At 37.7% G+C, this 14,452-nt stretch overlaps 1 protein-coding gene across 1 annotated transcript in view; it reads left to right on the top strand.

Moving 5' to 3' along the window:
* Positions 1-14,452, top strand: part of MAGI2 (membrane associated guanylate kinase, WW and PDZ domain containing 2) — a 307,050-nt gene that overhangs the window by 226,528 nt on the left and 66,070 nt on the right. The window contains exons 13-15 of the mRNA XM_026067739.1: positions 3,074-3,115; positions 8,585-8,676; positions 14,103-14,295. Of these exons, the coding sequence (XP_025923524.1) occupies positions 3,074-3,115; positions 8,585-8,676; positions 14,103-14,295 (327 nt within the window). The remainder of the gene's footprint in view (positions 1-3,073; positions 3,116-8,584; positions 8,677-14,102; positions 14,296-14,452) is intronic.

The following is a 14,452-nucleotide window of genomic DNA, read 5'->3' as shown; positions in this document are numbered from 1 at the left end:
TTTAATTCATTCTATATTTGTAATGCCTCTTGTGTGCAGTTTGAAGACCTTTTAATGGCGGTGGTATTGGGCAGTCTGGCCTCTTTATCCTGACCTCTCTAAACATGCCTTCTCCTGCCTCATTTCCTAAGAAGTGGAGGCAGGAGGTTTAACATAGTCCAACAGAGTTGAGAAAATGCCAAAATGAACTTAATAGTGGGTAAATGGAAAGTGTCAAATTGCCATATGTAAAGATTAGTTTCCTGTAAAAAGTAATTCACAGTGTTTTGTTTTGTTTTGTTTTGTTTCAAACAGAACAGACTAGAGTCTCTCCATGTTTTGATAAAATTAACAGTTCTTAGCAGATACAAGGCATCAGGATGTGCATGAATGACATGCATCCTGCTTGACTGAGGACCAGGCCCAGTGGTCCTTCCTCTTCACTTGGAACCTGCTGTTCTTAGGCTCTTTGAGCACAGAGCTATGAGTTTTGAGAAGAACTACCTATATCCCTGCATTTGATACAGGAGGACATTGCCAATAAAATTCCTTCTTATATGTTAAATATTCTTCAGAAGTCTTCCCTCTTTCGATGCTTTCTACTGGTTGCCAATAGTTTGACTATTACATGAGCTCAACTATTTCTTGAAGAGCCAATGACAAAATTACAAATATCCTGTCCTGCACACAGAGCCAGACTGCTGACAGCAGATTCTTCCAGAAGGAACATTGCTCTGCTGTAGTTACAAAAAGTGCAAGTCTGCACTGAAGTTTATCTTTTCGGTGGTCATATGTTTAACAGTCAGGCATAGCCTGATTCAAAACCTGAGGGGCGACCAAAGTTCCAAGTTTCATATGTGTGAATTTCTAAAATACAATGAAACAAATACCAGATGTTGAATGGTTGATTTGGAGTAGAAATGATTTTAAAACCCCATGAGACACTGTATGAGATTCTGCAGAGAGGAAAAGAAAAGAAGCCTATGCAGGAACAAAAGCCAGATCAGACTTAATGAGACTGGCTTTGAAGGAAACTAGTTTGTGCACAGTCTTTTGCCTGGCCACAAAGAGTAGTTTACAATAAGATACTTCTAGCTTATTAAAAAATTGTGGCTATGTTAACATGGTGAAGTGAATTCTTCTCTGTTTTGTCACAATTTGAATACAATTGTACTTCTTTTTAACTTTGCTGCTTGAGGCAAATTCTGAGGCATACTAGGATGACTAGTATCGCAAATGGAAACACAGAATGATCCAATCTTACAACAGCTCAAAAGAGTTATTCTAGCTGGATGATCAACAGAAAAGGCTTGGGTCCCTTCAAACATAAAAGCTTATTGAGACAATCAAGATGTAATTGCTTTCTATACATTAAAATCATTCTGTCTCTTTCAAGAATTCCATCAAAATCTTGAAAAAAATATGAGTGAAAGAAATAATTCCTCCAAGTTTGCACCAGCACCAGTTTCAAAGGTTCTGATTTTCAGTAGTTGTGTTTGTGGAATAATTTACATCTACATAGCACCTCTTGTCTTGAAGGATTCCAAATCACTTTACAAAATCTAAAGTGAGTGAAGGAATTGCCTCCTTTAAGCATCAAAGTAAAGATGTGCAGACACCTATAAACTAGAACACAATAACACACTTACACAACCCCTAACGTAACAGGGGAACAGGAATACTTCATCAAATCCAAAAGGGTGTTCCCATCCAATTCAGTATCTAGACTGTATTTTAGGTAAGCAGAATATCAATTACCTCAGTTTGGACAGATCATGATCATTATGTAAATACTCTTACAAAAACGTTGTAATACATTCAGTCGCATCCATCTCCATTTTCAGGAAAATGTCTTAATTCTGTAGCATTAGTGCTCTATAATTAGCATTACTGAAGCTGTGAAATGTTGAGTTACTAACACTACAGTCCATACCCCTTTTAGGAAGTAATCCACCAGAAGGCCAGGCAGGTAGTTTTAATCCAAAGTCTTCCAAAGTGGTAAGGAGCTGCCTGCACTAGAAATACTGTCTTCTCATTTCTCTCACCACTTCCAAATATTTCCAGAGGGCTTTGATGGGCCAAAAGCAATGCCTTCCAGTGCATTCTCTGACCTCTTTCTGCTTGGAAGCCACTTTATGGTGCCAAATTCCTTTTGTACTCATGTTTTCCTTCTGTCTCAGAAGATAATATATACTTTTCTGTTAGATCACTGTCCTACAGATGCTGATGTGACAGACCTTACCCCATTTATATCACGAAATACACAATATGACATTTTGTTTTAGAGTCGCATGAACGTGTTAGCTCTTTATTTACCTGTTTACTATTGGCAGGTCAATACAAATCACCTCCAGTGTGGGATGTTTTGCAAGTCACTCTGGATGCTGCAGAGATCATAAAACAGAATTTCATAGTTACAGCACTTCAAAACCAGCAAAAGAACTATGACAGTGAATTCCTATGGATTTGTTCCAGATTCCTCTAATGCCAGCAAAGTAGTTATAAATAAAAAACAATCCATTATTGGTGCACTGTATCATCTAGTGAGATGTAAATACTTTGAAACTATCTGTCCTAAGAGTAGGTTAAATGGGTTTGCCTTCATATACAACCAGTTGTTTTTATTGGCAATATATAACCTTTTAGCAAAATCTTACTGTTGTTGATGATAAAAGAGGGTTTGCAGTTGAGTTGAATAATAGCAGGAGTTGAGTCATCTGAACAGCCTTTAAACTTTCCTTTTATTGTTGTCTTTGAATAAGCAATAAAAATAACTAAAAATAAGCACTAACTTTCACCATTTTTAATACATTAACAATTTAGTCTTCATCATAAACTATGTTCTATTAAAGGAACCGCTAACTGTCTGTTTCACTTCACCTAGAAATGGACAGGAAGGTCTATATCTCGCAGGAATACATACAGATACTACCTATAGTAAGTCAGGAAGGAGGGCATATGCAGTAAATAAAATATACAATAAAAAGTAGAAATTGCACTTCAGTAATTCAATCCATAGCACAGAAAGTGGTGCTGCTTCTTTAAATATCTTGAGAAATGTATTTCATCTTTAATTCCCCATTTTCCTATTCAGAACAAGTGCTGCCCAGGACTGGTTTTCGAGTGGATTCCTCTGGCAAGTATTCTTCAGCCTTCATTGTTCTGTAACCTAATTGTCCTCCATTTTATGTTTAAGTAATTCTTTCTTTAATCATTTCTCTAGATTATGACCAATCATGACAGCCCAGTCACCATTTTATTTTTGTATAAGCTATATGGGGGTTATAGAATGCTAACTCTAAATCTTTTTATAATAGATTTTCATTTTGAGGAAGGAAAATCACTTCCTTTTCCTCAGCCAGTCTTTGTGTATGTTTAACAATGTTTTATGTGTGCTTTGATAAGTTAGGGTTCGCTATCCTACCATTAATAACATAAAAAATATTTCTCTATAGCTAATGCCTAAAACTTAGTTTAAGCATTATTTTGCAATGAAAAAATGAAATTAATTCTATCTTCATTTGCAAAAGAACAGAATTGATGTGTTACGCAGACCCACCCATTTCTTGCTGCTATACATTAAAGACCCATTAAAAACTTTTCTAGTCCTACACAGCTTCGACAGATTCCTAAATTAAATATGGGTTTGGGCTGGTTTTGCACACCCTGTTAGGGTGAATAGGTTGAATACGTCTGTTACCATACCAATTTCTTTTATTTTTTTTCTTGCTTCCTGATTTCTGTACTGGAGTCTGTATTTACCAGCTGTATAAATATCAAAAGGAAATATGTATATTTTTTAAAAAGCTACTAATGTTGGAAATCAGCTGACCCATGACTGTTTTCAAGCTTTTCACATCTTTCAAGAACCTCTGAAGCTCAGATAAAAAGTTATTGTAGATTTGTGTTAATCACAGTTCATGGTAATGATTCATACATAATAAAAATCCTCATCAACTTCAGCAAAGGAGTCCAGAATAACTCTTATTTTTAGCAGGAAGTTTGAGCAAACCCAGGAAGACTGTAAAATTCTTATAACAAAGCTCTGCATCCTTGTTTTAACTGCAATGTAGAAGAGATTTAATAATAAAAAAAGACAATCTCAGCATTTACAGCATCATCCCAAACAGCAGGTTTATCTCTGTGAAAATCACTCACCACTTGTGAGACTGGAATCATCCATAAAATTAATTCATCATTTTCAAGAATATATCTCTCTACATACTTTCAAGAAACAACTGCATGTGCACTTATCAATGTGCAATTCATCTAGGAATTTAAATGAATACAGTACGGAAATGTAACTGAGAGCTGATAATCACATCTGCACCTATGAAATCTCACTGATGTTCAATAACAATATATTCTGGTGTCTTTGCATTTAAAGCAAATTTCCTTTATTCCATGAAGCAGAAAGCGGAATTTCCCAATGCTCTTTACCACCCTCACTGTGCAGCAATGATAAGATCACTGCTTGCCCAATACCATTCTCAAATTCATGGGAGATCCAGCTGGTTTTATAACCTAGCAAAGTGAATTGGTTTTGTCTCTTCTAGCCCAAATGATCCATTAAGTTTCCTTTTACACAAAAGACCAAACAAAATACTGTAACTATAAAAAAAGACACTGAAGTTACTAACAGTGAAATCTACTGTTCATTTTTTAATACACGTGTGCAGAGAAGTAAGGGAGAGGAGGGAACACTGTCACTCTTGCGCAGGATACCTTTATTATAAAATCAGGGCCTACAGAAGAAATGTTTACTTTAAGCTGCAACTCCCCTCTTGATGAAACTGTTTGGAGATGGGACCCTTAGGTGAACCAAGCTGACAAAGTAAATTGTGCCAACAGGAAGACTGTACTAATTCAGTCTTGGCTTGACTCCCATGTCTGCAAACCTATTCGTTTGTTCTTACTTGGCATGAACTGCAAGGTACCAATCTAGCTTATACCAAGAGAAAGAAAAGGTGCATTTTCCATAATGAAGTCATATTAACCAACAGTTTGTAGTATATTGCAAGACACAGGAGTGTCATTTCTCTATAAGTACAGGCAATTTGTTTTGTGCATATGATCAGTCAAAAATCTGCTCCAGCAAGACGAGGCAAAATTTAGTTTATCTAATAATCCTTTGTGGGGAAAAAAGCACCAGAATCATAGAGAAGTAAGCACTGAAGAAATATCAGAGAGATAATGTAATCACTTCCACGGGAAAGAGTACTTGATTATGTATATTCAGGAATACTGAAAGCATTGGCATATGGTAATAAGGAGTTTTAACAAATATATCAAGCCTGTAGTAAGAACATGCTATTAGTGAACATCTTACCTATATTGGAGAAAGGGGAAAAAACAGATTCAATAGTCCGCAAGACTTTAGAACATATTTCAAACTAAAGACTAACTACAGGTATAGAGATAAAGTGAGATCTAATGCAAAAGGAGTTTACAAAAAGTAGGTTGTGTCACACTAACCTGGAAACTGATTTTTTGCACCAAGCAAGTGATATATATTTAATCAATCTAAACTTCAATTAGGCATTTTAGAAAATACCAGTTATAATTGATACTCTTAAATGCTAACCTGGAGCAGATAGTGCTTAGAACAGACTGTAAACAGGAATAGCTAGAAAGCAGCTAAGAGCAATTACACTTAAAGAACAATTTCTGGACTAAAGGAACAATATTAGTGGAAAGTCTTGAAATTAATCTTCTCTATTATCTTCATTAGTGACCTAAGCACAAAAACTAAGGGTGGAATTCAGGTCCAGACTGAGACATGTAACTTCAGGTGTCTATGGTGTAGTTGTCTCCAGCTCAGCAGAAAGCTAGTCAGTGGAGTCATGTCATCCTACCTAACACAAAAACTGAAGCAACTGGAAATAGCGGTGGATGAAACACTCTTAAGTATAGAAGTCAATCGCAGGAGATAATGTGATATTTTAGTGAAAAGGCAAATATAATCATGGAGTGTAATCCATCAGTAAGAGTGCTGAATGAGGAAGGTGACCTAGTGAAAAAGGCCACAGAAAAACTCAGTTGCCAAGTGTCTTCTTTGCCCGGGTCTTTACTGGTAAGGTCTCTCTGCTCTTTGCTTGCAGTAACGGGGAGCTGGACTAGATGACCCAGGGATCCTTTCTGGCCTTGTATTTCTACTGCTTGGTGGGACAAAAAAGAATATTTTTGTTTTAAACCAGTTTTTCGTGACCAAAGAAGAGTTGGCAGCTAATGGGCTCTATAGCCTTCCAGCTCCCTGGGAAGGAAGGCTTTTCTGAGAAAGGATGATTGCCATAATGAATTAATCCAAAAGTTTCCAAAATGTGTTAGAGCTCACAGATGGAAAAGTGTGCCCACATACGATGTTTTTAGCCTAAACCTATCCACGGTCAGCCTAGCTTACCTTTTTAATTCTAAACGGATAGAAAGCCTCATTAAAAAAAAAAAAAAAAAAAAAAAACTTTTATTTTGGAGTCTGGTACCAACATTGATTTGAATCAGCTGTGTAAAGTTTAAGTCTCAGTGTGCCAGAGCATGCATCCTTCACAACCTCACATTCTTATACTTTTATTAATGTATTCCCAACTGTGCATATCATTCATGTTTGCACAAGTAAAGGTAGTGTTTGGTTTGTGGCAGACCACTGGAAACAATGCCTTTGAGTGTTAGAGCTGGGATGTAAATGCTGATCCTACTGTGTCTATCTACAAGGTCCTCTCCCTAGTACTAACCCCATCCTTGTTACACAAACAAATCAGGCACAACAAACCAGGTAATGGTACAGTATTGTTTTCATCCTAAAATTCCTCTGACAACTTTGAAACAACCTTTGCATTAAGTTAATATATCATGCATACACAAACTTCATTTGCTCTTTTATTGACCGTTGAAACACTTGTCAAATAAATTGAAACAAAGTATAATAAGCTCTTAGGAGCTGTTTTGTTGTCTAAACATACGAGAAGCAAGTTAGTAGGGAAAGGTAATACTTTTATTTTACTAACTGAGGCATTTGCGGCAGGTTCAGTTTCACTCTGATATCAGTATACATTTCTGAAAACAGGGTGCAGGCCTCCATAATATGCTGTCATGGCAGTCTAGAGAGAATTTTTATGGCATAGTGATAGGATAGAGCTGCTGTAGGTAGTTCTGTGTTGCTTTCTTTGAAGACCTGTCTAGGGCTGAATCAGTGGTTCAGATATGAGTGGAAAGGGATCACCCTCTGGCTCAGATCCACTGAGCAGCATCCAAAGGCTGCGCCCTTCTCTCCATTAGCATTGCCCAGCATGCTGCACACGTCACCTTAAAAAGTGAGAAACAGACAGCAATCACCAGAGCTCATCAGCCGAGAGGGATCCTCCAGACTCTACAGTCTGCGAGGCACCCGCTGACTGCTCTGGCAGGGGGGGCTGTAAAGGAGAGTCGCTGAAGTACCATATTTCAGCCATCTGTAGTCCTACCCTCCTAGGGAAACACGGCACAGTTGGAGACATCATGAACAGTTTGCTGAAATAAACCTACTCATTCCTTTCTGTCTTTCAGGGCTGACAAAACGCTGGCACTAGCCAAAAGCACTGTCACAATTTATAGATCAGAGTGCGATTTGTACAAAAGACCATTCTGCTAATAACTATCCTGCTTTAGGTGATGAACCCAAAGTGTCTCTAAACATTCTAACAGAAAGATAGCTACAAGAGACAATTTCTTAGTCCTTTAACTACTTACTGATTCACTTTTTACTCTTTGGGGTTTTATTTTAAATCTCTCTTTTGTATTTTGAGGGCACCTAGACCCAAAACAATGGGCTTTTTCAAATGAAGCTAAAGACACTTCTACAAGAAGTTCATTTTTAAAAAGCACTACATTCCTGAACTGAGCCAATCCAGGGCAGAATATATGTTTACAGGCAACTTATGCAGGCATATGGAAGCACAATCTTAATGATTCATAAAGCTGTTGAGACTTATTTGAGTAGCATTAAGGAGTTCAAGTCAATGATGTTAGCTTTCAATTTAAACCCTAAGACTCAGAGGCTTATAATGCTAGCTTTCATCAGAACTCTTTATTGAGGGTATTACCTGACAACGGAGTACTAAAAAGTTACATTACATAAAAGACACACTGTTTTATACTTGCATGTGGAACTAAAATGTTCTGTGATGATTATTCATCTTCTCCAAGTTGCACTGATTAATTTTTTGTGTATCTTTATCTCCCTTTTTGGTTTATTCTCTTTAACGGACAGCAAGGAAAATACAAATTAAATGCCAGAGATGACTGAATAGCAAAATATTTCGCAGTCAGTCTTAGGAGGAAGGCATCATTATAACCTCTGTTTTGAACAAAATTTTCCAGTACTGTTCTCCTGTGAATGTGTTCTAGTTTGGGTTTAGTGTATTTTACTGAACATAATGATCTTCCAAGATACCTACATTTTCAAGTGTGTTCTCTTTGTCGTGTACAACGCATTGTGTTCCATTTGTTCCCACTGGCTCTAGACAGACTGCCATTAGTCATCTGCAATGAACAAAAGTGGGGAGGGAAGACGGTGTAAATTCTCCGGACAAAACAAAAATGCATTGCTCAGTGGGATTTCCCTTTAAACCAGGTCCCGATTACAAGGAGCTGGATGTTCACCTTCGGAGAATGGAGTCTGGTTTTGGTTTCCGAATCCTGGGAGGAGATGAACCTGGACAGCCGGTGAGTTGCTTCTTCCTAACTTTCCATTTTATAATTCTAATATCTTTGTAAAAATCACCCCTGTAACTGAAATATCAGACAGTACAAACAACACTGATTCATTACAGGTGAAACAAAATATAAAATAATATCTATATATGTTTTTTTAAAGAACCATGTACATATTTTAGTAAAACAGTGATATATATAAACACTACAATATAAAGGTGTTACAGAGTATGTCTTTGGGAGGGCAGACAGAGTTACTCACTCACAATGACTTTCACAATGTAACTGGGGCTTGTCTTTGGGAACTAATCCCAAATCTATACTTATAACACTTTGATATCACAACCTTACATGTAGTCTATGCATCCTATGTTACCACAGGGAAACACTCTGGGTACAATGTATAGCTGGTTAATAGATTTACATATTCTGTATTCAGATTCATACAGAATAATATGATTGTCATTCAAGCATTGACACTTATCAGCACAGCAGTATCTGAGAAACAAGACGTTTCTCTCTTTTAAAATTGTCAACATCTATCGAACTACTGTTAAATATTAATAGTTTATTGATGCCTCCTTTAAAAGGAAACAAATGCACTGTATGTTACAAGTGTACTTCAAATGCCAATTGAAACAGAGACTACATTTTGGAATAAATACTTTGGAATGGATTTTCAAAGCTAAACAAGGTGTAGCTCTACACAGGGACTTCAGTATCAAAACAACGCTGTTTCATCATCTAAACTTGCAGTGTGCTTGAAGTCCCTCTGGCATCTGACTTTCTGCCATGGAACATGTCCCAGCACACGTAAAACCTGGTGCCACTGATCTGCCATCCTCACGTTCTCCAGCTAAACATTTTTCCTGTCTTCTCTGGAAGGCCCCATCAATATGCATTCTCAAAGCTCACACCCTGGAAGAAGCCAAAAAGGAAATCTATTAGGATTTAGAATAAACATCCCATTTTATCCTGCAAAGAATGGGAGCTAGTGGAAGATTCTGAGATCTCCCTCTACCTACTTCTGACAGTAGCGTCTACTGGCATTTCCCACCTGCCAGGAAAGTGTTACCAGGCTGCTGAATATTCTGGGAAAGAATCTCTCTTGGTCTCTCCTTTAGTACCTTTTCCATTAAAAATGGATGATTAAGTAGCCACTAGAACTGACTTTCTGACTGGCTCTGCAGTTTTGATGTGTAGAGCATCCTCATAGAGAAAAGTGCAGCTCAAATATCTCATCCAGTAGCTGATTATTTGTATAAAATGGAATGGTTTCAACCTAAAGGAGTAAGATAAAACCGCTTTAGAATATCCAATACTCTGATGGTTAGGAATAGTTGCCTGAGTTGTGGGAGATCTGAATTTATGTCTCTGCTCAAAAATCAAGTAGAATGGGAATTTGGAAATGAGTCTTTTGCTTCCCAACTACAGGCTCTATGCACCGTTGCAGAGGAAGCAGTGCTTTCTAATTTCTTTTCAATAAAGGACTGTTCTTTCTAGTTTCTTCTCAGCAAAGGACTGGCCTGCCTTAACTATCTAAAGCCAGACAGCTGGATACCAGTTGCACAGCTGTGCACTCCCTCCAGGCCACAGGTTAGCACCTTACTATTTTTGAAGGGCAGGACTGAAAATGCTTCTTTGTGTGAACCACCTTCTAAGGTGCTTCAGTGTCCTGCTGAACAATTGCTCTCAGCCTGCACGTAGCTTCAAGGCTGCTGCCTCTATTTCAGGGCTTGAGAACACAAAAGCATTTTTCCCCCCACATATCAGTGTAAGAGGCTTTTCGTCTCCCTACAAACCTTGTCTCACAGTCCCTGGGAATGAGTGAGAACCTAGTTTGAGTCTGAGGGTCCTACCTGGCAAAAAGGCGCCTTAAAGCTAGGTGTTGCGGTGGTGGACTTCTCAGCTCTCTCTTTTGCCCATCTACTTGTTTTCGCAACCCAGATTCATCATTAAGAAATAAGACAGATGAACTCCACTCCCATCTAGTTTGTATTCAAAATACAAAACCTCTAAATTCTGTTTTCTCTCCTTCACTGCTTCCCTGCTCCCCCATGGACAGCCCACCTGCAGCCTCCTATTCCTTTCACCTCCAGAAAAGGAGAGGCAGTTTCTGCCTGTCCTCCAAACCCCTGTGTGTCCTTGTGAAACAAGAACTAAGACACTTTGAAATGTTTGTTCAACTCTCCTGCTGTGCAGTCAGGTAACACAGAATGAAAGGAAGCTTTCATTGCCTTTTGTCTTTGTGGTTTTGTTTCTAAAAAGGAGTATGGTTTCTTCAGCATAAGGCAATAAATCTCTCAAAGAAGTAGGATCTGCATAAAGTTTTTCAAAATGATGATATTGGCACTGTAGCGGGACTGTAGCATAGTTTGCTTCTAGATATACAATCTAGCTGGCACCTTTGAAGGAGTAAGTGCAGGTGGAGTACTTCACTTTGCTTATTTGTAAGCACAAAGACGCTTTCCAAAGGGAAGAGTTACATTTATCACGATATTGCAAGCATCAAGATTGTGGGAGTGCTAGTTCCAATCACTTCTCAAATCTCATAAGATCATACCACCATATATATTTATCACATCTGCCAGTAACTTGAGCGGTTTAAAATAGTCTGGCTGTATTACAGTGAATTATAGCACTTACATGCTCCTGACACACACGCAACACCTAACTCAGAACCATCACTGAAAGGTTACAACCAGTTTGTAACCTGGCACCTTACTGAAGGTGATAATCACTGTCCCAAAAGGGGGAAGTATTTTGGATACATTCATACAGCTCAAACTGAAAATTACAGGAACATGTACATAATTAGACTAAGAGTTTCTCCTTTTCCAGACAGGTTGGCTGGGATTCATCTAATTTAAAATTAAATGCCTACAAAATATATATCTTGATACCTCTAATGATCAGTGCTAAGACATAGACATTTCTAAGACGTTATGTAGTTGTCCAAAAAGCAAAATGTTAGGATAATGCAAACCACACCTTAGGAGTTCCCATTTTTCTCACTAATTAGACAAAGAGTTCAGATGATTAGCTTAAATTTAAGCATCACAGACACTTAAAATTAGGTGAGATGAATCACACCTTTTATGTCTATTTCTTAATTTTACTGTGTGCCTGTGAAATAACTGTGCTCTATCCAGAGAAACTGAATCACAAAGTTTAATAGTTACCAAGAATCACAAAGAGATTCAATATCAAAACACAGATTAACGTGTATGAGTTAACAGACCCAGGCTTCAATTTCAGATTATGCTGTCGCAATCTTCCTAATCCCAACACTTCTCATATTTAAACTTGAGTGATAGGTGAAACTTACCTTTTTCTCTGCAACTCGCTCTACTGCAGAAATGTTGTCATCCTTTTTCCCACACACTCAAGGCAATCTCATAGAAGCGTGGTACTGTATCACAGAGGTAATATAACCCTGACAAATATTTTTGCAATTTGTGTCTTGCTTGTAGAATTTATAATGATTATAGAAACTTCTTATCCACAACATGGGAGCAGATAGCAAATAAGAAACAAGTTCAGATGTGGAAGATGAAAAAGAAGGAAAACTAAGTTATTCTTGCTATTAAATATTCCCCAAAAATATACCCAACAACAGGTACGACGGCCATCATCTTGGCAAACACACACATCCACAGAGTTTAAAGTAGGAACCTACTGCTTACGTTCAGGAGTCAGCTCCAGCACTGTGGTCAGTTAGAGCCACCTTCCACCATGGATATAGACAAGGGAAAGATCAGAGATGATTATTTAGATCAGTCGAAACTAAAAGGAGTTTTGGGACTTTGCAGGAGGTACTGATGACCTACCATACTGCATTTGTGTTTCTCCAAAGGTTAAAGATGAACAAATTGTTCAATACTTGTCAGTCTAGAATCAATTATAAAGAAACTACAAATAATAAAAACCAGGAGCAAGTTACTCCCTACAAATCTTCCAAGCTACAGTGAGTTAACATCCATTTCCTTCCAAGATAACTAACAAAAATTCTTACTCATTTGAAATTCACAGATCCAGAGAATACTTTGTGGAGATCTATCTAAACATAGCTTCAGATAGCTTTTTGTTGCCCAGTAAAGGAGCCTAAATGTATATTTCGTAGCTGGATTTTGTACAAAGCATTTTTCAAAGCTTTGATGTATATTCTTTCACTGTTTGAAGAACAGAATTGGAGAACCTGAAAGGATATCTCTAGGAACTCAGCCTGGCACTGCTTAACAGGAATCTAAGAACACTAGGAAGAAGGAAACAGCTGTACCTTGTTTTCTCTTTCTTACATTTTGGAAGCAAAAGTGAGCCAAAGAGGACTGGGGAAAATTCTCAAGGCTCCACATGGGAGTTTCATTTAAACACTCTGCTAGGGTACTTCCAACTCAGAGCTAAGACCTTGAGAAAACAAGATCACCTGCATGACTGCCACATCTAGCCTTTGCAGTTCACCATGAAGAGCAATACTTGATGGCTTTTATCTTTTGTTATTTAAAGCGGATTGTCACACAGCATGCCATATCCGTCATTCTATGTTCACTCCAACACTGAACAGGGGAAAACAAAATTTGGAACACACTTTGTGAATACTGTAATATTCACTCAAAGATTGCTAGTTTTGTTTGAATCAATCTTGACTGTTCTATCACCTATCTGTGGGGAAAATATATATGTTTTCATCTAATAAATTATGTGAATTTATGTGCATAGAAAGTGGAGAAAATCATTAAAAGGTTTAGAAAAGATTTTTTACTGGTTTATACGTTCCATACAAATTACATTTAAATGTTGTTTTGGGAAAACAACATCTGCCCAGAGTAAGCTGACATTTTTCATCTTTTTCCATTTTGCTGATCAACAGCCACCTGAACAATTATTCATTATGAGTAGCAGCATTTAATATTGCACTTTTTTTCTCCTCTAGAGGATCCTGAAGCAAACTCTATGGGTGGGGCCACTTCTACTACCCACCTTAGGTTTGTTCATCCAGCTGCTTACATCACACAGCAATTAGGAATCTTAGATAAGTAATATGTAGATTCATTAATTTAAGGTCAAATGAGCCTTAAATGGTATTTATCTATTTAGATCTTCTGCATAATGTTATCTAAAGAAATTCACCGTTGCTTAAGTTTCTTGATTTAAAGATTTCAAGTACAGATAATCCTTAGAGCAGGATTCTCAGGTGTATCACTCCTGCCAGGTGAGAAACATCTTACCTTCTTACCAAAGGTGAGAAAACATCTTCAATCACACCCACAGAACAGGAGCACATCTTTCAAGCACACACAGATCTTTTCACCTGCACTGAATCACTAACTTAATTTCAACAGAAAGGGAAAATCACTGCAATATGCATGGGACAAGATGAGAAGCTGTGTATGTACTCAGTGTGTATATGATGGCATTTTTGTTTCTTTGCTACCCAGATTCTGATTGGAGCAGTAATTGCAATGGGCTCAGCAGACAGAGACGGTCGTCTCCATCCTGGCGATGAACTGGTGTATGTAGATGGGATTCCAGTGGCTGGCAAAACCCACCGATATGTGATTGATCTTATGCATAACGCTGCCCGAAATGGGCAAGTGAATCTTACTGTGAGGAGAAAAGTGCTATCAACGGGTGAGTTAAGAAGACTGGGAAAGGTGAAAAGAATAATAGAAATCAATGCTCTCAGCACTAATAACAGGTGCTGTTTATTTTAGGGGGAAAAAAGTGAATATTTGTGTCATTTGAAGAATGAATAATTGTAAATAATTGTTCCTCATTTCTGTGACAA

The sequence above is a fragment of the Apteryx rowi genome, unplaced genomic scaffold (assembly GCF_003343035.1).
Source record: "Apteryx rowi isolate R43461 unplaced genomic scaffold, aptRow1 scaffold_261, whole genome shotgun sequence".
NCBI classification, from domain to species: domain Eukaryota; kingdom Metazoa; phylum Chordata; class Aves; order Apterygiformes; family Apterygidae; genus Apteryx; species Apteryx rowi.
This window is presented reverse-complemented; position numbering and strand designations above follow the sequence as displayed.